Source organism: Scyliorhinus torazame, chromosome X (assembly GCF_047496885.1).
Source record: "Scyliorhinus torazame isolate Kashiwa2021f chromosome X, sScyTor2.1, whole genome shotgun sequence".
Lineage (NCBI taxonomy): Eukaryota > Metazoa > Chordata > Chondrichthyes > Carcharhiniformes > Scyliorhinidae > Scyliorhinus > Scyliorhinus torazame.
This window is the reverse complement of record NC_092738.1, coordinates 27,506,558-27,530,581: the sequence shown is the minus strand read 5'-3', so window position 1 is coordinate 27,530,581 and position 24,024 is coordinate 27,506,558. Positions and strand designations below refer to the sequence as shown.

The following is a 24,024-nucleotide window of genomic DNA, read 5'->3' as shown; positions in this document are numbered from 1 at the left end:
GTGCACCTAGTTTTTAAATCGTTGATGTAAATTTGTTTTCCTTTCACTTCATTCTCCTGAACCATGGATTTGTCAGGAGAGCTCATGCGACACTGGGCCGTGTTTGTAACAAACCACTGGACTATCTATGGTAATGATCCCCTTTCCTGCTCCACCGCACCTCCAACTGGTGCCCATGCTGAGATCGGCTAACTCAACAGGCCAGGTGGGTGCAACCTGGAACCTTCCTGTTCTGGATGGCTCCAGGGTCTTACACTCCCCACCCCCCGTCCCCCCAGTACACTCCACCCCCCCACCCCAAGTAATGATGGGAATGTTAGAATAGGGTTTCACTTCTATTATGTTAAAGCTCATCACATGGAGAGTCACGGGGAAATTTTAGACAATTATACAATGCAGACTGAGGCCATTTGGCCTTTTGTGCCTGTGCTAGCTCTTTAAAAGAATTATCCAAATAGTCCCACTCCACCATTATGTCCCCATTGCCCGCAAACCTTTTCTTTGAATTCCTTTTGAAAGTTGGATCTGTTTTTATCACCTTTTCAGGCAGGCATTCCAGACCGTAACGTTCTGTTTTCAACAAAAAAAATCCCCTTATCTTCCCTCCTGTTCGTTTGCCAATTATCCTAAATCTGGGTCCTCTGCTTATTGACCCTCTCTGGTCAGGGGAATCTCTGCAGCATTTCATGAATCCTGGGGAATCGTTTTAACTGTCTGCAATTTTGAATTAGCCCATTATACACAATTTAAATTTCTCTTTCCATCAAAAGCACTTAGACAGGCAGCACGGTGGCGCAGTGGGTTAGCACTGCTGCCTCACGGCGCCGAGGTCCCGGGTTCTATCCCGGCCCTGGGTCACTGTCCGTGTGGAGTTTGCACATAACTCCCCCGTGATTGCTTGGGTTTCGCCCCCACAACCCAAAGATGTGCAGGGTAGGTGGATTGGCCACGCTAAATTGCTCCTTAATTGGAACAAAAATAATTGGTTACTCTAAATTTATTTTAAAAAAGCACTTGGACAGAAAATCAGGCAGAGTGTATTATGGGCGGCCATTTTGATGTCACTCACCTTGTTCAAACTTAAAAATGACCCTACTGGCCAATCTGCTTTGCGGTGAACATTTTTCTTCCTGCTGGAAGTCATTGCTGGCACTTTGAGGCAAGCGCTCATGGAATGTAACTGGAAGGTTCACCCTGTCTTTTGTTCTGCAGCGAACTTTGTCGTCGATCAGAGTTCTTGTGTTCGCGCCTGTCCCAGCGACAAGATGGAGGTTGAGAAAAATGGTCTGAAAATGTGCGAGCCGTGTGACGGCCTCTGTCCGAAAGGTGAGCGGCAAAGTGTGAGCAGTACAGGCCAGGCCTCCTCCCTCGCCTGGGTAACTGGGCAACAGATACATTTTAAGTTACAACTGGGTGGGTGGAAATGTTTGTACCAGTTGGTAGCTGATTGGGATTCAAGTTCTGTCAACTTGAATCACATCCAGCCTGACTGCCATGCTTTTAGAAAATGCGGTTTGGAACTTGGAGATGGCGATAACTTGGAAATCCGGCAAGCGAGACAATCTTTGCCGGCTTGTTCGAACTGCCTGCGGCGCAATCTCATATTGAGGGGACCAACTAAAAACATGAGAGAAGTATAATTTTTTTTTTAACCTTCTTGTGGTACCCTCAATAATGACGCTTAGCGTGTAAACGGTAAAGAAGGCTTTAATAAACTAAGAACTAGACTGGTGCCGAGACGTGTGCTAACAGCTACGCCGCCCACAAGGCGGCCCCTTGTATACGGCTCCCAGATGGGCGGAGCCAGAGGCGGAGTTCCCCAGGGTTCCAAGCCCGGTCTTAAAGGGGACATCACCTTACATGATGACAAGGGTACAGTGTTACAGTAACCGTTCATCACATTCACCCCGTTTAAAAAAGAGTCCGGCGGGGGTGAAGTGCCATCATAAGTCCATCCGTCTCGGTGTCTGGATTGTCCTCATCGACCTCCTCAGTTCGGGCGGTGGTGCGGCGGACACTGATGTCTTGGTTGAGGGTACGTCCGGGAGCACGGCAGTCGGAGCTTCGGTCCGGGTCGGGGCACGGGAACAGGGCACAGGGAGAATAGGCGGGGCCGGGGGTAGCGGTGCTGGCGCCGGCGGGGTGTGTAAAGGGGTGGGGGGGGGGGCGCTAGGGGGTGCGCGCGGTAGGTGCTCACCAACGGGGAGTGGGGCCGGGAGGGGATGTGTTGTAGTGGGTGCCGGGTCCTGCAGGGGAGCGGCGCGGGAAGGGGCGTCTGTAGTGGGGGATCCAGCGGGTGCCAGATCCCGGAGGGAAACCGTATCTTGCCTGCCGTCGGGGTATTCGACGTAGGCGTAACTGGGGTTGGCGTGGAGCAGTCGGACCTTTTGAACTAGGGGGTCCGTTTTATGGCTCCTCGCGTGCCTCCAGAGAAGAACAGGTCCCGGAGCCGTCAGCCAAGGTGGAAGCGAGACCCCGGAGGTAGACTACCTGGGGAAGACAAACAATTGGTTGTGAGGGGTCTCATTCGTGGCCGTGCAGAGGAGCGACCTAATGGAGTGTAGGGCATCGGGTAGGACCTCCTGCCAGTGGGTGGTTGGGAGATTTCTCGACCGCAGGGCCAGAAGGACAGCCTTCCACACGGTCGCGTTCTCCCTCTCCACCTGCCCGTTTCCCCGTGGGTTATAACTGGTCGTTCTGCTCGAGGCGATGCCTTTGCTGAGCAGATACTGACGCAGTTCATCGCTCATGAACGATGTACCCCGGTCGCTGTGGATATAAGCGGGGAAACCGAACAGAGTGAAGATGCTGTGCAGTGCCTTAAACTCGGCGGCTGAGGTCATGTCGGGGCAGGGAATGGCGAATGGGAAGCGGGAGAACCCATCGATAACGGTGAGGAAATAGGCATTACGATTGGTGGACGGGAGGGGCCCCTTGAGGTCCACGCTCAGTTCCTCAAAGGGCCCCGAGGCCTTCACGAGCCGAACCTTGTCTGGCCGATAGAAGTGCGGTTTGCACTCCGCACAGACCTGGCAGGCCCTGACCATGGCCTTGACCTCCTTGGTTGAGTACGGTAGTTTGCGGGACTTGATAAAATGGACGAGCCGGGTAACCCCCGGGTGACAGAGGTCATTGTGGATGGCTTGCAGGCGGTTGTCCTGCGCGTTGGCACATGTGCCGCGGGACAGGGCATCTGGGGGCTCGTTCAGCTCCCCTGGACAATACTTGATATCGTCCGAGTAGGTGGAGAGTTCGATCCTCCACCTCAAAATTTTATTGTTTTTTTATTTTGCCCCGTTGCGTGTTATCGAACATATAGACGACCGACCATTGGTCGGTGACGAGGGTGATCCTCCTACCGGCTAGGTAGTGCCTCCAGCGCCGCACAGCCTCCACAATGGCTTGTGCCTACTTCTCGACTGCAGAGTGTCGAACCTCGGAGGCAGTGAGGGTCCGGGAGAAGGACGCTACTGGTCTGCCTGCCTGATTGTGGGTAGCAGCCAGGGCGATGTCTGATGCATCGCTCTCTACCTGGAAGGGGATAGGTTCATCCACCGCGCGCATAGCGGCTTTAATGATATCGGCCTTGATGCGGTTGAAGGCCAATCGAGCCCCAGCCGAGAGTGGAAAGGTGGTGGTCTTTATGAGTGGGCGGGCTTTGCTTTGTCCGCATACTTGGGGACCCACTGGGAGTAGTAGGAGAAGAGCCCCAAGCACTGTTTGAGGGCCTTGAGGCTGCGGGGGAGGGGAAGTTCCTTCAAGGGGCGCATGCGGTCGGGGTCGGGACCTCGGATCCCGTTTTCCACGACATAGCCGAGGATGGCTAGTCGGGTGGTGTGGAAAACGCATTTTTCCTCATTATAGGTCAGGTTAAGGGCTCGGGCGGTCTGGAGGAACTTTTCAAGGTTTTCGTCATGGTCCTGCTGGTCATGGCCGCAGATGGTGACATTGTCCAAGTACGGGTATGTAGCCCGCAAACCGTACTGGTCCACCATTTGATCCATCGCCCTTTGAAAGACGGAGACTCCATTTGTGACGCCGAAGGGGACCCTGAGGAAGTGGAAGAGCCGGCCGGCTGCTTCGAAGGCAGTATAGGGACGGTCTTTTCGTCGGATGGGGAGCTGGTGGTAGGCGGATTTGAGGTCGACCTTGGAAAATACTCGGTATTGGGCAATCCAATTGACCATTTCCGCGATGCGAGGAAGGGGGTACGCATCAAGCTGCGTGAATCGGTTTATGGTCTGGCTATAATCCACGACCATCCGTTTCTTATCCCCGGACCAGACTACCACCACTTGTGCTCTCCAAGGGTTGTTGCTAGCCACGATGACCCCCTCTCCCAGTAAACGCTGGACCTCTGACTTGATAAAAGTGATACCTTGGGCACTGTACCGCCGGCTCCTGGTGGCGACGGGCTTACAGTCGGGAGTGAGGTTCGCGAATAGCGAGGGGGGTGCGACTTTCAGTGTCGCAAGGCTGCATACCGTGAGGGGGGGCAAGGCTTTGGTGGCTGCACTGGAAATCCAGTCCGAGCAGCAGGGGGGCACAGAGGTGGGGAAGGATATAAAATTTGAAAAGGGTGTATTTGGCGCCCTGGATCGAGAGATCCGCGATACAGTACCCCTTGATTTGTACCGAGTGGGACCCGGATGCGAAGGCTATGGTTTGGGACGCGGGATGGGTGCGCAGGGAGCAGCGCCTTACCGTTTCAGGATGGATAAAGCTCTCCATGCTCCCGGAGTCGAAGAGGCAGGCAGTGTCGTGCCCGTTGACCTGGACCTGTATCATAGAGTTCTGCAGGTGTTTTGGCCAAGTTTGGTCGAGGGTGATCGCTCCCACTTGCGGGTAGTCCGAGCCCTCAACCGAGTCGGACTCGTAAAATGGCCACCGCCGTTGGCGGCGCGTGTCGGGTCGGGAGGATGGCCGCCGACAAGATGGCCGTTCCCATGATTCGCACGAGGCTGATGACGCGTCAGAAGGGGGCGTGTCGGGTCGGTGCGCAGCCGCATTGCGAGGCCTGCGGGCCTGATTTTTGGGCCGGCTGTTCTTTGTTCTTCTGGCCCCTGGGTCTGGCCAGGCAGACCCTCGCAAAATGCCCCTTCCCGCAGTCGCTGCAGAACGCGGAGCGGGCTTGGCAGCGTGAGCGTGGGTGCTGGCCCTGCCCGCAGAAGTAGCACGGTGATCCGCGTGGCGCAGGCCTGTAATATGGCTGAGTCTGAGGAATGCTGGGGGGGGGGGGAGCTCGCAAAGTCCGCGGGGTACGTACCCAAATTATGTCGGGCCACCTCCACCGAGGAGGCGAGCGTTATCAGTCTTTTGCCCCGTTTTCGAGCAGCCGCTGCCAGCAGGTAGAGAGCAGATGCCTGGCGTGCACCTCGTTGATAGGTTTGACGATCCGCTTGCGGAGTAGCTCGACCGCCTCTTCATAAGTTGTCGCCTTTTCGAGCGTGGCGGAGATTCTGTGACTCACCCGGGCGTGGAGTAGACGCAGCTTGCGCTGCCCCAGGATGGGAGTCTCTGAGGAGTCCAGGTAGGCCTCGAAGCAAGTATTTAAAATTTTCCTTTGCCTCCGGTGTCCGTGCTTCCAGGTTGAGCTTCTCTGGTTTTAGGCCTGCGTCCATCCTGATGTAGTTTAGTTTATTAATTTGTAGTACCCGCAATAACGAAGCTTAGAGTGTATATGGTAAAGAATGCTTTAATAAACTAAGAACTAGACTGGTGCCGAGACGTGTGCTAACAGCTACGCCGCCCACAAGTCGGCCCCTTATATACGGCTCCCAGATGGGTGGAGCCGGAGGCGGAGTTCCCCAGGGTTCCAAGCCCGGTCTTAAAGGGGACATCACCTTACATGATGACAAGGGTACAGTGCAAAGGTACAGTGTTACAGTAACCGTTCATCACACTTCTATTTATTCAGTTTTAGATTAAGTTGTTTAATTTACCTGGACATTTTAAAATGTGCACATAATTAACAAAAAACAAACACCCAGCCCTTGTATTAGTCGGTGTACATCCTGTCAAACCACTAGCTGCAGAAATAAAGGCAAATTGCCCTGTTGCCAATTAGCTGTGAGGGGTCTAGCAATAAAGAAGTACATCCTTTGCTCAGAGGTTGCGGCAAGATCTTTTTTCCTTCTTTTAAATTTGTGGTTTTTGAGGGAAGCAGTAGCGAATTGCATTTTAAACAAAATATCATTGTGATGGGAATGATCTGTGGGTTTTCTCACAAAACTGTAAAAAAAAAAACCTGGTCATGCTGGAAATCTGAACCAAAAGCAGAAAAGGCTAGAAATGGTTCGCAGAGTTTATGTTTCAGGTGTGGAGCCTTCATCAGAACTCTCTTCTCCCCACACCCCGAACACATGAATAATGCTGGTTTAAGGAATTTCACGCTGATTGCTAGCGAGCCATCAGTCGCGGAGCAGGGTCCTCCTGCTCTTCTGACACACTGGAGAAAGAATACCTATTTAAACAGTGCCTGTGGCTTCAGGATGTTCGACCCAATTACGTTACGTTTCAGGTGTAGTTACTGCTCTTATGTAGGCAAATGCAGCGCTTGATTTGTGTGCAGGGAGGACCCACAAACAGCAATTGAAGGAATCACTGATGAGCTTATTTTTGATGGTTGACTGGGACTCCCTGGGATTTATTTTTTAATAATGTTTTAAAAAGCATTTTATTCAAACTTGTATCAAAGTAGGTTACAGCAAATAAACACCCCGGGAAACATTCTTCCCAACAATCAACTATACAGTTTGTACAGATTTTTCTCCTTTTTCACCCACCCGCCTGCAACGAACAGCTCCTCAAACACGGTCACAAACATCCCCCACCTTTTCTCAAACCACCCTGCTGAGCCCCTTAACTCATACTTTATCTTCTCTATCCGCAGGAAGTCATACAGGTCACCCAACCATGCTGCTACCCCCGGTGGCGATGCCGACCGCCACTCCAGCAAAATTCATCGCCGTGCAATCAGAGAGGCGAAGGCCACGACATCGGCCTTCCTCCTCTCCATGAGCTCCGGCTTCTCTGAAACCCCAAATATCGCCACCAAAGGGTCCAGCTCCACTCCCTCCTCCACTATCCTGGCTAAGTCCGCGAACACTCCCGCCCAGAATCTCTCCAATTTTTCACAACCCCAAAACATGTGCGCGTGATTCGCTGGCCCCCGCCCACACCTCTCACACTCATCTGCTACCCCTTGAAAGAACCCACTCATTCTCGCCCGAGTCATATGCACCCTGTGCACCACCTTAAACTGTATCAGGCTCATCCTTACATAAGAGGAGGTCCCGTTTATCCTACGCAGTGCCTCACTCCATACTCCCCAATTGATCTCCATTCCCAACTCCGCTTCCCATTTCTCCTTGATCGTCACCACCCGCTCGCCTCCCTGCTCCTCCAGCCACTTGTGTATATCCCCAATTCTTCCCTCCCGTTCCACATCCGGAAGCAGCAGTCGCTCCAGCAGGGTGTATCCCGGAAATCTAGGGAACCCCTTCCAGACCTTTCGTGCAAAGTCCCTAACCTGTAGATACCTGAACTCACTACCCCTTGGCAGCTCTACCCTCTCCCTTAGCTCCTCCAGACTGGTGAACACTTCCTCCAAATACAAATCCCTCACCTTGACCAGCCCCACTTCCCTCCACCTCCTGTATACACTATCCATCCCCCCCGGCTCAAACCCATGATTCTCGCACAGCGGCGTTAGCACCGACATCCCTTCCACCCTAAAATGTCTCCTCAGCTGATTCCATATCTTCACCGTAGACTGCACCACTGGGCTCCCTGAATACCTACTTGGAGCCATTGGCAATGCTGCCGTCACCATAGCCCTCAAACTAGACCCCTTACAAGATTCCTCCTCCATCCTAACCCACTCTACCCCGTCTCCTTCCCACCACTGCTGCACTTTGTCCACATTCGCCGCCCAATAATAATGAAGCAAGTTTGAACCCCACCTCCTGCCTCTGTAGCAGGGCCCTGGGCTTTAAATAATGGCATGGGATCTTGAAAGTCCACTGCAATGGGCTGATACGGGCCTCAATTTAATGTCTCATCCAAAAGATGGCACCAGTGGTAGTGGAGAACTTTAATGCAGCAAGGTGTTGGCCTAGATTACAGGCTCAAACCTCGGGTGGGGCTTGACCCGACAACCACTGAACCAGATTTTAATTCCATCAATATACTTTGCACGTAATCAGTGGCAAGAATAATAGAGACACAGAGATTTTCTAATTGTGCAATAAAGTACACACAAAGGGACTAGACTTTGGAGTGACGGAGAGAAAGACTGGCAAAGGAACATTGAACGAAGAGGGACAGGTAATAGAGGGATTGATGCTAAATAATAGGACTGGAGAGAATGTGGAGGAGATTGAAGTGAAGATTAAACTAGAAATGGTAACGGGGACGTAGAACAGCACGGAGGAGGAATCGACTAACTCGCCTTGAAGAGTGGATGACTAATTGGGCTGGTGGAAAATCTGGGTTTGGCGGAGACACCAACCTATTTTGTGTCATTGTTACATCATTTACCTGCAGTGTGCCTGACTGTTCTGTTCACTTTAAGAACCTCAAGACGTTTGTTATTAGCCACAATGTTTTAAAGGCACTATATTAATGCAAGATAATGTGTCACCTTCTGATATTTGGTAGAAACATCTCGAGTCACTTGTTTTCTGTTGAAAGATGTTATCAGGAGGTTTACATTTAACATGCCCAGTTACTGTGAAGCAGTAATCAGCCAAGAAAGTGGAACACTGAGCTATACTGCTAAAACAGGAGAGTGTAAGTCAGAGGGTCTTATGCTAAAATAGTGACCATAGTGCCCTGGTCAGATTGCACATTGAGTACTGTGTCCAGTTTTGACCAGTTGAGACACAAGGGAAACATTCAAATCCTGAAGGCAGGACCGAGGACAACAATTAAGCTGTTTCTTAGTGTGGAATGATTGTGTTATTCGGGAGGAAGAATGAGTTTGTCAACCTCATTACAAAATTGATGGAGAAAATAAATACAGACCATTTCTTCAAACTAAACCATGATGGTAGGACAAGGGGATAGGGTGTCAAATTTGGCGTAATTGTGTGGTTCAAACTGGTAAAAGACAAATTTAGGGCTGATGTTCTTGGAGCAATCAATGTGCGGAGTTTAGTTCAGATAGTGGTGGCAAACATTCTGGAATAATTTAAGAAGCAGTTGGATGGAGGTTGGTACATGGAGCATTGCAGATGTTTTCTGGTTGAATGAGCTAAGATAGGCAGAATGTATTTGGCCGTATCCATCCAAATTGTGTGTGTTCTCTAGACTGTTTTGGGGATTTGGGGGGGTGGGGGGGGGGGGGGGTGGAAAGCTCTGTGGCTGGTGATGTGGAGCTTCTAGAAGTCAATACTCTCCAACAGCACCACCATCAGACACTTAGAGGTTCTGCAGCTTGGATTCCACAGTATCCATTTCATGTACTGTACTGCACAAAAGGCGAGTGTGCAATCATTGCCAAAATTGCAAATTCAATCGCATTTAAGTTACCAGTGCGACTTTTATGCTTTCACTTTTTCCTGATTTTGTTTTGGCAATTTCCCCGTTGCTGATTCTTTCTTGGATACAGTTGTCCAGATGTCTGCAGCCATTCAGTACTTTGTGTGAGACTAGACCGTGAATCTTGGTCTACTTCATGACAGGAAATTGCCAAGTTTCTGCTTTGGCTGGGACCAGTTAATTCAGAACAGATCAGGAATTAAACCTAGGTCCTTCTGGCCTGTACGCATTGAAAGAAAAAGAACTTGTGTTTACTCAAACATGATCTTTGCTTTCTTATGTGATCAGCTTGTGCAGGGACTGGGGCTGGAAGTCGATATCAGACAGTGGATTCAAACAACATCGATAAGTTTATCAACTGCACGAAGATCACTGGAAATCTTGACTTTCTCATCACTGGTATCAAAGGGTAAGGAAGAAAATTGGGTTAGGTCGATGGCTGACCAGGAACTGTAATCATGTGAATCCCATGCAACCCACGTGGCTGTGAAAGGGATTGTGGGATATGGCTGGCTTATGTTCATCCATCTTAGCCATGGAGGGAAGTAATGAATGGAGTCTTTGGGGTGGGGGAAATGTTAGAAGAATTGCAGCCCATCCCACCTTGTGCACTACTTGGTTGAAATTGTCAGCTGGGAGCAGGAGCCAAATGATCCTTTCAACTAGGGGAGGGATGGTAGTGGGAAATACAGAGGAGTGCTGAATGGGACAGATAGTCTTTCTCTCGACCAAATCACACCTTCTTACAGCAACCACCTCCCCTCTTCACTCCATCTTTCAATTCTCTCCTCCCCTTCAGTAAATGGACTTTTCAGCATCAGTATGAGCAGTCTTGCGACAACTCTAGCTAACACCACCCCCACCCCAATTGTGCAAAGGTCAATTATAGCATTTTAACTCTGATCAAACCTGGGACCTTTGATCTGAACAGTTTGGCCATTTCCAGCTGAACCACGAGATTAGTTCTGTCCTCTTCGTTTAAGTCATCCTGGAAAACTATTTCTAACTTCACTGAGACAATGGATTGCATTATTCACACCCACCCAAGTTTGGTTGCAAAGCTGCCCAGTTCTTTGTGCTTTCAGTGCGTTTGCATGCTGATGTTTAGATTTTGTTTTTCACCTTTTGTAAATTTCAGCTCTCATATCTGCTAAGTATTTTGAGTTTTTTTTGTAAATAGCTGTGCTCTTGGTTTACTTGGTTTAAGGGTCGTTTGATTTGTAAATGCCTTAGTTTTAGAATTCATTTAATTCCAGCTTTTTTGTTTTGGTTTTAGGGACCTGTATCACAAAATTGAACCTCTTGATCCAGAAAAACTGAAGGTATTTGGAACTGTTCAAGAGATAACAGGTGGGTACCTTAAACAGATGGCGGAAATTATGATGTGGCGTCTGGTAGTGCGTATTCTGTTCACTGATGTAAAGGCTGGTTCTTAAGCTAAATTAACCCAAGTGCTACTTGCTAATCGCTTCTAATTCATGGCCCATTACTTCATTCTGGGTATCTGACGGCTATAAGAGTCATACTGGTACCCGATGTGCCTCCATCTCAGCCCATTCTGGGTGCAGACCTGAGGGCTGTATCGTAAGTACATCATGTGACACCAGTGTTGCCTTGCCTTGGTATAAGCCAGAGACCTGCACATTTTAAGTATTGCCAATGTGACCCATCCCAGAGAAAGCCCTAAAGATACTAGACTTTGGAAGAATACTTTGGGCAGCACGGTAGCACAGTGGTTAGCACTGTTGTTTCACAGCTCCAGGATCCCAGGTTCGATTCCCGGCTTGGGTCACTGCCTATGCGGAGTCTGCACGTTCTCCCCGTGTCTGCGTGGGTTTCCTCCGGGTGCTCCGGTTTCCTCACGCAGTCCAAAGATGTGCAGGTTGGTGGACTGGCCGTGCTAAATTGCCCTTGGTGTCCAAAAAGGTTAGGTGGGGTTATTGGGTTACGGGGATAGGGCTTAAGTAGGGAGCTCTTTCCAAGGGTCGGTGCAGACTCGATGGGCTGAATGGCCTCCTTCTGCACTGTAAATTCTATGAATATTATGCCAGTACAGCTTATGCCAGGTATAAGATTACTGGGCAGGTTTTTTTAATGCCAAGTTGATCAGAGCGAGTTTCATTCTGGGTATGGGACCAAAGGGCTGTCAAATATTCTTGGATTTCTAAAACTAGGCATGAAGGAAAATACAGAGGATGGAGTAATTAGCCCTGGGCCGCTCTTGCACATGTCTGTGCCCAGTTATAGAGTGATTCACAGAGGATGGAGTCGGGCCAGGCCAAAATATCAGCCAAGGATACAAAGCAGCAAGAGAGCATTTACAATAAAAGAAGCTACTCTGGAACATTTTGAATGACCTGGGACAGAAATTTACTCAAATGTTCTGAATTGATGCTACTGCGAGGCTGATGTTTGAGCGTGAGGTCTATTCATCGCTGAAGCTATCCAAAGTCACGCCTGCATTCTCTCTCTTTCCAGGTTACTTGAATATCCAGTCCTGGCCACAGAACATGACGGATTTTAGTGTATTTTCCAATCTAAGTACTATTGGAGGGAGGACACTCTACAAGTAAGAATTCCCCAAACAAAATATGAAGGTAGCCAATCTCAGCAGGATAGCTGAAGGGTTGCCCAGCCGATGCCTGATAAGGTAAAGCACAGTAAGAAGTCTTACAACACCAGGTTAAAGTCCAACAGGTTTGTTTCGATGTCACTAGATGTCACAATGCTTGGAATGCATTGTTTGGCATCTTCGAATTTGTCTATATATGTGTTTCTGGAACATACCTCTTCATTCACCTGAGGAAGGAGCAGCGCTCCGAAAGCTCGTGACATCGAAACAAACCTGCTGGACTTTAACCTGGTGTTGTAAGACTTCTTACTGTGCTCACCCCAGTCCAACGCCGGCATCTCCACATCATGATAAGGGAAAGGGAGTGGTGAAATGTTGGCTCAGAACCCGGCTTCTGATCAGAACCCAGTGGCTCCAGTTGGAAAGTGCGAATTAATAATAATGTTTAATAATAATAATTGGTGGATATTGGGTGAGGACAGGATTGGGCCCAGCCTCCACTGTCTGAAATCAAACTGGTGAAGCAGCACTGAAATCAAACGTGAAGCAGCACTGGTGCCTGTGGAGTCTGCATCTGTGTGACTCAGAGCTGTCAGGAGAGGAGGGGATGAGGTTTTGATTGAGGTTGTGATTTTTAAAGTTCATTCATGGGATGGAAGTTTCACCAACAAGAGCAGCATTTATTGTCCATTCTTGATTGCCCCTTGAGTGGCTTGTCAATCCATTTCAGAGGGCAGTTAGGAGCCAATCACATTGCTGTGGGTCGAATTACATATGGTCACATGTAGGCCAGATTGGATACGGAACCAAACAGGGTTTTTACAACAATCTGGTCGTTTCATGATCACCATTGCTGACTCTAGCTTTTTAATTCCAGATTTATTTAATGAACTGAATTTAAATTCCCCAGCAGCGGGCCATGCGTTGAGTGCTGGAACATGGCTTTGTGCCTCCGATCTCCGACAGTGAGCTCCTGATCAGGGGTGCCCTCTTAGCTACAAGCCTGCAGTGGGACAGAGATGAGCGAAATCAAGTGAAGTGCTACCATAGCTGATTCCAATAGCTCTCACTGTGCTCCCCGTTGTCCTTTTTTGCAGTCGTGGTTTTTCTCTGATGATCATGAAGCTGCAGCATGTGACGTCTCTTGGGTTTCGGTCGCTGAAGGAGATTGGCGCTGGGCATGTGTATGTGGCATTCAATAAGTTACTCTGCTACTACGACACTTTGAACTGGACAGCGCTGTACCGACGGAGGACGCCAGCCCTTGCGGCCACCATCAAAAAAAACAAAGCAGCAGAAACCTGCGGTAAGTGAGGGGGAACATCCTCTCCTTTCTCTACATTAGCTTGTATTTATTTAGCATATTTAACACAGTAAAACCTCCCACAGTGCTTCATTGGGGCATTCTCAAACAAAATTTAACACTGCCCAATATAAGGAGATATTGGGACAGGTGGCCAAATGTTTGATAAATGAGGTAAGTTTGAAGGAGCATTTTGAAAGAAGAGAGAGAAGGAGGGAGGGGTTTAGAGCGGAATTACAGAGGTTAGGATCTCGGTAGCTGAAGGCACAGCCGCCAATGGTGGGGTGAAGGAAGTGAGAGTTTCAGAAGAGGCCAGAATTGGAGGAACGCAGGGTTCTTGGAGGGTTGTAAGCCAGGAGGAGGTTAAAAATCATCGGGAGATGTGAGGCCATAGAGGGATTTGAACATAAGGATGAGAATTTTAAGGTGTTAGTGGACCGGGGGCCAGTGTAGGTCAGCAAGGCACAGGGATGATGGCATTAATTGAGCTTGGTGCAAGTTCGGATATGGGCAACAAACGTTTGGGTGGGCTCACGGTTACGAAGTGTGGAAGAGGGCAGGCCAGCCCATTGGAATAGTTGAGCCTGGATGTAGGAAAAGCATAAATGAGGATTTCAGCAGCAGATGGACTGATGCAGGACACAAACGGATGATATGGAGTTGGAGATATGGGTCTTTGTGATGCCGTGGATCTAGATAATGCAGCTCAGGGTTAAATCAAAGTTATGAATAGTCTGATTCAGTCTGAGACAGGGTGAGGGGTGGTGAGGGAACAGAATTTGGGCTTGGGTCTGAAGACAATGGCCGCAATCTAACCAAATTACAACAGAGGTCTCGTGTCAAGCGTGTTTAGCCGGGTATTTCCCAGTACTTGCAACACCAAGAAAGACCGTGCTATTGAATGGGACTTTGTTGAAATCCAGGGCCTCAGTGGGGAACACCTCGCCGAGGCCACACTTAGTCCCATTTCCTGCGCTGAGGAGCTCCGCTTGCCAGAACTCCTCCGTGCAGGAGGCTTGTCGCAGGGTAACTTGGATAGAGGCTCTCCTGGCTGAGGACTGACTTTGCAGTTATGTTCACTGTCTGCACACTGTAAGGGCCCAGGTTTTTGACCTCTGGCTTTGTTCTGAGTTAGCCAAATCCCGGCGGACCATTAGGCATGCTGCTCCAATTGGTGTCAGTGACCCTATTTTGGAGAAGGGCGAGCGTGAAGGGTCGCAGACCTAATCATGATCTAACAGCCCCTGCTGGAAGTGTGGCTCTGTGGCCATCAGGTGAACATTAGGTCTGCTTGGCTGTAGTGCCTCACACAGACGAATAGCACAACAATATTTATTGGCTCGGTTGACACAAGAGTAATGGCCCCCTTGAGCAAGAGTTGATGCTGCGGAACCATACCCCCTGTAAAAGAGTCCGTACGTTTGGGAGAGAAGAGCAGCTACATATCAAACCTGTGAAAGGTGTGAGAGAAACAGCTGAAACAAAGAAAGCAAATTTGACAGCGAAAGCTGGTACCGTGGTTGCTAACTTACCTCCGACCATACAGCTTGACCTCAGCTCTTTGGCTTGTTTTCCGTTTTGGATGAACAATCACAGGCTGGAGTTTAATGACAGCAGCAAACTGCAGGGTGCACTTGCTTTTTCTGTTGGTTTTAGTTGGCACCCAAAACAAATGCTGACATGTTAAACACCTAACGTCTGCCCGATGATCACCGAGTTACATCAGTGACAAGGGCATTAAGAATTAAGAAATCTGTTGTGCCAATAAGTCAGCCCCTAAGCTCTGGAGCACTCTGCGTTTACATCTATTGCAGAGGCTGGTCTGTGGAAGACTGCGGTCATTGTTTCAGCAGTGAAATCAGTGATGGATGGAAAATTCCACTTGCTTGCCACTTGGTAAAATACTTTCCTCCTGATTGAAAAGAAAAAACAAGTGGGCTGCCAACTTGTTTCACCAGTGCTGCTCTCTCCATGTCCCATTCTTCCTGCTTTCGCTCCATATTTTGCATTTGACCTGTACTGGCCAGTGAAGAACGTTTAAAGTGTCATCACTGTTGTCGAGGCAATAACACCTTGCTGAAATTAGCTATGTAGCCCTCTGATATCGCACCCAAGTTATTGAGTATCGGATGGCTCTCTGACCTTGTGGTGCACCCTGTTCCTATCGGAAGTCCATATCCGGGAGGTGGGAAAATCATTGCATAGCAATCAGAAATGGGAATCCTCTATGTGGGTCTCATCCCCACAACCCAAAGATGTGCAGGGTAGGTGGATTGACCACACTAGCACTGTTGTTTCACAGCGCCAGGGTCCCAGGTTCGATTCCCGGCTTGGGTCACTGTCTATGTGGGGTCTGTACATTCTCCCCGTGTCTGCGTGGGTTTCCTCTGGGTGCTCCGGTTTCCTCCCACAAGTCCTGAAAGACGTGCTGTTAGGTGAATTGGACATTCTGAATTCTCCCTCTGTGATCCGAACAGGCGCCGGAATGTGGCGACGAGGGGCTTTTCACAGTAACCTCATTGCAATGTTAATGTAAGCCTACTTGTGATAATAATAAAGATTATTATTATTAAATTGGCCCTTAATTGGAACAAAAAATAATTGGGTACTCTAAATTTATTGAAAAAAAAGAAATGTGAATCCTGGCTCAATTTTGTTCCCTCTCTCGCCATTGAAATGTTTCCATTGCTCTGTCTAAAATCTGAGTGCAGACTCCAACCTTAATAGGCAGTATCAGCAGCCAGAACATCACTGTGCCATCATGAAACCAGAGAGACAGGAAGGCAGTCTGTTCTGAATCCTTTGTAAACAACGAGTTCCTGATGGATGTTAGGGTGGGAAACAATAGCCAGGCCCTAACCGAAGTTGGTGCTTGGAGCTGTATTAGATGGAAACATTGGGTCAAACCTGCTGCATTTGTCTGTATTGATGTGTGTGTGTGTTTTCTCTTCTCTCTTTATTCACAGAGGCTGAGGAAAAGATGTGTGATCCTTTGTGTTCCAGTGACGGCTGTTGGGGCCCAGGTCCCAGTCAGTGCCTGTTGTGTGGCTTCCATAGTCGTGGCGGAACCTGTGTGAAAAACTGTCATTTCCTGGAGGGGTAGGTTACCGTGACACTCACTGTATTATCTGTAGTCACTTCCTGCAATGCCCTCTCCATTCAGCATTGACCTCTCCACCCACGTACCCCCTGCTGTTAGAACTAATTTAATTATTCTGTATGAATTGGGGGGTGAAAGGGACTTCCAAGTGATCTTTTCCCCAGTATTTCCTGTCCTCAATGGTATGCAGTACCTGCAGCCCAAACTAATTTAATCTGAAGTGGGAAAAGTTCCTCTGAAAGATATGATTCAGCCCATATGTGGGAGCTTCCTGCTAGATGTTGCTTGTCCTGTGAATTGACTCCATTATCATTTGTCTAGGGAGGGATTCCTTTATCACTGTTGTACAATCGCCTTTCAGTTCAAATTACAGGTGCATTCCCACTCTCTCACACCGGAAGCTGTTTAAAATCGCACTATGTATGGGATATAAAGAGTTAAGAGGGCATTTCAAAGGCAAATTGTACCTCAGGGCTCCGATAATGTTGATCGACCACTGAACCTTTCTCAAAGTCTAGCTTTGTTACACACTCTCAGCTATTGTACATTCTGCCCTCGTTGCACCCTGAAAGAGAGAATTTGATTCTGATCACCGATTCCAGAGGACAATTATCACTCTCTTTAAAAGAAACCTGTAAACCAAAATGTTAAAAATAGTCTCGCAAGACAACAAGTCCCCTAGGTTTAAAACAAAAATCCTTTTTTGGGTTATTGCCATTCTGGCTTGGGCTGTGCCTGATGATCGATGACAGAGTGCCCCTGCTGGACATTCCAGGAATATCATGCACAGCTGGCATGTAGAGAAGGCTTGTTCATCGAATTGAAGTGCGTAGAAACTGAGAAATGCTTGCAGATGAGGAAAGAAAATGATAAACTGTTTAATGTTTAATTACTTGCTGACCTTCGCACCCTGTATCAAGTTTCAATGTCTTTCACCAGCCACATCATTGGTATCAACCATTTGCTTATGTCACTTAAATAAAAAAGCATTTTTATTGGAATTCTCAATTTTTACAAAAATCACCTCAAAACAAACAAAAGAGGAGGAGCGCTAACCATAGGTAACAATGTACAACAGGTACAATGCAAAACAATCGTCATCGCAAGAATGGGAACAAATAAGACCAGAGAAAACCCTCACCATATTCCCTTCACGGATATCGGACCCATCTACACCAGAACAGATAGCCGTAATATAACTACAGAATGACGAGGAGAAGATCCAGCATCACCAAGCCTCAAATAGCCAAACAAATCCCGGTCCTCAACAGGATAACACAGTCAGCCTGGTCCTGAAAAAGGAAACGGCGCTAAATCAAAAAAAAAAAGATTAGCTCTCACGGTGGGGATCCACCTCAAACATAGAGAGGCAGAAGTAATCCTACCAACCCAAACCCTCCACCCCTCCGGCTCTGCTTGTCTCCACCCCCCCCCCCCCCCCACCCCCCCACCCTCCAGGAAACACGAGGATAAAGATACTTTGCACAAATCATAATTTCAACATTCCGCTTAACACAATGTAAACTTATGGAATCAGGATAACCAACGGGGCAGGACTTCACACCCAAATTATTCACTTCCCTGCAAGCAAATAAATTGACAACATCATAATTATCCTCACGGCGCTGAGGTCCCAGATCGATCCCAGCCCTCCGTCACTGTCTGTGTGGAGTTTGCACATTCTCCCCGTGTTTGCGTGGGCTTCGCACAACCCAAAGATGTGCAGGGTGGATTGGCCACGCTAAATTGCCCCCTAATTGGGAAAAAGAATTGGGTGCTTTAAATTTATTTAAAGAAAACATAATTATCAGAGAGCGAAGTCTCCGCTGGTGCACGAGGAAAGCAGAAATCTAGGACAAACAGATCAAAGATGGTGACCACTCTTCAGGACCTACCAAGGATTCCAATGATCAAAGCACGAACCTCATTGCTTCCAACCTGCTGTCTCACCCGAACCCAGGCGGCCAACAACCCAGGCTCCGCGGTGGGCTGCTAGCTGTCACTATCCGTTGGGACACACCGCACCGGCAGGGCGGGAAGTCTTCCAGAAGCAGCTGTGCCACTAATGAGAAGGCCCCACCCCAACTCCTTCCAGCCACCATGAATCACGAGGATTTAAGCATCTTGTCTCGACTCAATGGTGCTGAAATATTGACAAACTAATCTTGAGACATAGTAAAAATTATGTATGCCAAGAAAAGATATAAAAGAAATGTGCAAAGGGATTATAAAAAAGGTTCAAAGACGAGCAGAGCCCTGTGTATATGTGGGTCTTACTCGCACAACCCAAAGATGTGCAGGGTAAGTGGATTGGCCATGCTGAATTGCTCCTTAATTAGAAAAAAAATTATTGGGTACTCTAAATTTATAAAAAGACGAGTAGAGCCAGAGCTCGTGAAATGCAGGCGCTTCTGCGCTCACGTCATGTGACCCCCTAATGTCAGTTTTAAACATATACCTTCCAAAAGAGCTGAATACTGTACTTCAGATATCACCTAAACTCCTCCGATTCATACAAACATAAATACAAAGTAGGAGCAGGAGTGGGCCACTCTTAGCCATTTAATAAGTAAGAAGTCTTACAACACCAGGTTAAAGTCCAACAGGTTTGTTTCAAACACTCGCTTTCGGAGCAGTGCTCATTCACCTGAGGAAGGAGCAGTGCTCCGAAAGCTAGTGTTTGAACAAACCTGTTGGACTTTAACCTGGTGTTGTAAGACTTCTTACTGTGCTCACCCCAGTCCAACGCCGGCATCTCCACACCATTTAATAAGATCATGGCTGATCTAATTGTGACCTCAACGCCACAGTCCTGTCTATCCCCAATAACATTTCAACCCTCCCCCCGTGAATCAAGAATCTATCTAGCTCTGCCTTAAGAATTGACCTCTTCTTCAAAATATGCTTCCACTGCCTGTTGAAGAAGAGAGCTCCAAAGACTCACGACAATCTTAAGAGAAAAAAAATCGCATCTCTGTCTTAAATGAACAACCCCTTATTTTTAAACCGTAACCGGCAGTTCTAGATTCTCCCACAAGAGGAAGCATCCTCTCCACATTCACCCTGTCAATACTCCTCAGGATCTTAAAGGTTTCAATCAAGTCGCCTCTTACTCTTCTAAACACCAGTGAGTACAAGCCTAACCTTTCCTCATAAGTCAACCCATTAATTCCTGATGTTAGTCCAGTAAACCTTCTATGGACTGCCTCTAATGCATCTACATCTTTCTGTTACTTCTTTGTGAAAGATAGAAAGTCTTACATTTAAATAGCACTGTATCAGATTTTTCAAACATCTTGGGAGAGCTTTGCAGGTGAGGAATTACTTGGAAATGTAGTGACTATTGTTAGGTGAGGAAATGCACACTGGGAGAGTCCACAAACAGCAATGAGACGATTAACTACTATATCTGTTGTTTTGCAGTGATGTTGAGGGAGGAATGTTGGCCAGGACACTGGGCCATCTCGCTGTTCATTTTCAAATGATGCCCAAGTGCTCTTTAATGGGATTGCGGGAGGGGGGGTGGCCGAACGGATAACCTGCTGACTGAGAAGTGACAATGGGCCGAATTTTCCAGCCTTTTCCGTGGGTGAGAGCTTCCAGTCCCGCCAAAGTTGACTCTGCCATGGGTTCCCCGTGGGCGGCGGGATGGGCAAGCCATGCAAATTGACTTTGGTGGGTCTATAAGATCCCCCTGGCGGTCAATGGTGAACTATCTCCACCATGGGAAATCTCGCTGCGGGGTGGAGGGGGGGGGGGGGGGGGGGTCTACTGTTCAAGACGGAGGTGAGAAGAATTATTTTCTTTGCGGCCAGTGTTACTGACTGAACCAAGCCAAACGGAGCCATGGCAACCCCCTCCCACATGTTCGTTTATTCAACATGAACCTCAGCAGCTGAAGAGGGTTGTCAGGAAGAGTGGTTGAGGCCAGGACATTGGATTCATTTAAGGAATATGTCAGTGCTGTAAATAGAAGATTGTAGAGTGAACCAAATACGTTTCTTTGTCAAATCCAACACTGTGACAAGTAGCACATGAATGCAAAACAGCTGTACGTTGATGTGAGCTGAGTCTCTCACTGAGGGATCTTAAACTTGCTGCTGGAAGTGTGCAGAATCAATATAATTACTGTTGTTTCTACAGGGACCAACGGGAGTATGCTGATGGCTCCATGTGCGTGCAGTGTCACCCGGAGTGTAAGATAATCGAGGGAGGCCCCACCTGCAATGGGACGGTACGAAGAAAACTGACACGCTGTCTGTGAGTCAGAACTGACTACAAGGGGCAGGAAGAATAGAAAGGCAGTATGCTATTTAAATGGAGCGAGATTGCAGAACGCCGTACAGAGGGATCTGGGTGTCCTGGTACATGAATCACAAAACATTAGTGTGCAAGTACAGCAAGTGATCAGGAAGGCATTAGCGATCGCCAGTTGAACACCACCTGGCTTCAGATCCAGTTTCCATCACTCAACATCCACTCCGCTCCTGAGCCTGGGGCGGGCATCAACCTGTTGCTTCATTTGAAAAGAGAATCTCAGGAAACTACAGGATTAAAAGTGGTGACATTTGAAAATGGTGTTATGCTGGAAAGCAATCTTTTTTTTCATAGCCTTCATTTATTTTCTCTTGTGTTTTGTGTGATGGATAAAGAAAGTGATGGGAGATTTTCTCCCAGGCCTTTGTTTTTGCTATTTGACTGCTGCACACCATGAGGTGCATTGGGAGGAAAGATAAGGGGCTGGATTCTCTGCCGGCCGGTTGCTCCATTTTGCCAGCAGCCCGGGGGTTTCACGACGGCGTGGGGCTGGCCCACAGCGGGAAACCCCATTGACCGGCCAGCGTCACGGGGCATCCCGCCGGCGGGGTGAGGCAGAAATGTGGCGTGGCAGAGAATCCAGCCCACAGTGTGTATCAGTGAGTACCAATTCATTGATAGGAAGATCAGATTGTAGGTTGTGGGGGAGAGAACTGACAGACTTCTGATCTAACCATGTCTACTTTCCTGTTCTCTCCAGGGACCAGCTCACTGCTTCCAATGTGCTCATTACAAAGACGGACCCAATTGCGTGGCAAAGTGTCCAGAGGGAATCCAGGGAGAGAGGGGTCTCATCTTCAAATACCCGGATGAGAACAAAGAATGCAAACCCTGCCATGAGAACTGTACGCAGGGGTGGGTACAGAGTAACTAGCTGTGAATTCAAACTCCATTGCTGGTTTTGTCTTTGCCCTCTTCCCTTGTAGAATTATTGGGGATTTTCACAGTAACTTCATTGCAGTGTTAATGTAAGCCTACTTTGGGACAATAATAAAGATGATGATTCTTATTGTTATTATTAGAACAGTTTGAAGCAGTGGAAGGATATGCAAGCTGATTAACCATCTGACAAGTTGTGGGAGGGTTTTTATGGGCTCCCACAGCCCAAATGATGAGGGGGAGGGGAACCCACACACTCAATGGATGTGAGTATCACCTCTGTGCTGAGTAGACTGACTCCCTTCCTCAGCTGGAGCAGCAATTGCTCTCAGGATCCTTGGATGGTGGAGGGAAAAATCATAGAGTTCCCAGGTCTGATTGCTATGCAATGACCCCTTGCTGAGAGTACACATTTGGACATCAGGATCAGACATGGGGTGAAATTCTCCCGAAACGGTGCGATGTCCGCCGACTGGCGCCCAAAACGGCGCCAATCATACGGGCATCGCGCCGCCCCAAAGGTGCGGAATGCTCCGTATCTTTGGGGGCCGAGCCCCAACATTGAGGGGCTAGGCCGGCGCCGGAGGAATTTCCGCCCCGCCAGCTGGCGGAAACGGCCTTTGTTGCCCCGCCAGCTGGCGCGGAAATTACATCTCCGGGCGGCGCATGCGCGGGAGCGTCAGCGGCCGCTGACAGTTTCCCACGCATGCGCAGTGGAGGGAGTCTCTTCCACCTCCGCCATGGTGGAGACCGTGGCGGAGGCGGAAGGGAAAGAGTGCCCCCACGGCACAGGGCCCGCCCGCGGATCGGTGGGCTCCGATCGCGGGCCAGGCCACCGTGGGGGCACCCCCCGGGGCCAGATCGCCCCGCGCCTCCCCCAGGACCCCGGAGCCCGCCCACGCTGCCTTGTCCCGCCGTTCAAAAGGTGGTTTAATCCACGCCGGTGGGACAGGCAATTTATCGGCGGGACTTCGGCCCATTCGGGCCGGAGAATCGAGCGGGGGGGCCCGTCAACCGGCGCGATTCCCGCCCCCGCCGAATCTCCGGTGCCGGAGACTTCGGCAACTGGCCGGGGCGGGATTCACGCCAGCCCCCGGCGATTCTCCGACCCGGCGGGGGGTCGGAGAATGACGCCCATGATCTTGATGCCTCATGCGGTCAATCCATAGCAGGCGATACTCGCTGTTAAGGCTCATGCACGAATAATAACGACTTGGGCCCGGCAAGGATTCAAAACCTTCAGAAGAGAAACATTGGAGTATTTAGAAAAAAGACAAAAAGTAATTTATGTTATGAACTTACAAAGACTGGCCACCTCAATGTGTTCACATAGTGACGTTGCCTTGGGTTTGTGTGTCACCATTGCTGTGCAACAGTATGGTAGGAACAAGGCTCCAATCTGCACATACCCAATCCCAGTCAGCCTGCAGGAGGGGTAGGTGAAGCAAAGTCCTTGCTGGCACCTCTTCCTCGCTGTGCTCACCTGCCAAGCTCTCGGTTTAGGCATTGTTTGCAGATTTTGTTTTTCTATGAGCGACGGAGCAAAATGTACATTGACATACTGCAACGTGGATGTTTTGAGTCACTGACGTTTGCTCTGCAGGGTTTTATGGTGCCTGTGCTGTATCTAAATGGAGTTGTTGCTTCTTTCCTGTTTTTACTTGTTTTCTTTTGTTGTTGCCATGACACCAGGTGCCGAGGTTCAGAGGCTGATGACTGTGGCGAGATTGTCCATAGGTACAGTTGTCTGTGTGTGTGCATGCTGCCTTGTGACTTTCACCTTTTATTCTGATTAAATCCAGGTGTAAGGGTCCCACTGTGCTGGACTGCGCACGCTATCCTTGGATGGCTCCCATTAAAGCATTACACAATAGGTAACATCACCCCCCTTCTCCACCAACCTCCAGATCAGAGCTGTGACATGAGAGTGCAACATCACATTTGGATGGCAAAGGAGACAGATTTGAGGAGAAAATTTCACTATTTTCTATTCGGCTGAATAGTACCCCCTAGTGGTTCATGTTTAAAAGACATTACATATCCTGACTAGGCAAAAGACCTCGGTTTTAATGTGTTTTTTCCCCTCTTCATTCTTTCACGGGATGTGGACGCCGTTGGCAAGTCTGTGTGGAGTCTGCACGTTCTCCCCGTGTCTGCGTGGGTTTCCTCCGGAGTTTCCTCCCACAGTCCAAAGATGTGCAGGTTACGTGGATTGGCCATGCTAAAATTGCCCTTGTGTCCAGGGATGTGCAGGTTAGGTTACAGGGTTAGGGGTGTAGTGGATGGGAGAGTGGACCTGGATGGAGTGCT

General features: G+C 48.9%; 1 protein-coding gene across 3 annotated transcripts in view; it reads left to right on the top strand.

Moving 5' to 3' along the window:
- The window catches only part of LOC140405441 (receptor tyrosine-protein kinase erbB-4-like), a 198,812-nt gene that overhangs the window by 125,559 nt on the left and 49,229 nt on the right, over positions 1-24,024 (top strand). For 2 of the 3 annotated variants that reach the window (XM_072493856.1, XM_072493854.1), the window contains 9 exons: positions 1,213-1,326; positions 9,832-9,952; positions 10,820-10,893; positions 12,022-12,112; positions 13,213-13,421; positions 16,385-16,517; positions 20,662-20,752; positions 21,536-21,690; positions 23,517-23,588. In XM_072493856.1, the coding sequence (XP_072349957.1) occupies positions 1,213-1,326; positions 9,832-9,952; positions 10,820-10,893; positions 12,022-12,112; positions 13,213-13,421; positions 16,385-16,517; positions 20,662-20,752; positions 21,536-21,690; positions 23,517-23,588 (1,060 nt within the window). Of the gene's footprint in view, positions 1-1,212; positions 1,327-9,831; positions 9,953-10,819; positions 10,894-12,021; positions 12,113-13,212; positions 13,422-16,384; positions 16,518-20,661; positions 20,753-21,535; positions 21,691-23,406; positions 23,452-23,516; positions 23,589-24,024 lie in introns of all 3 variants that reach the window. The other variant, XM_072493855.1, reaches the window with a different exon arrangement.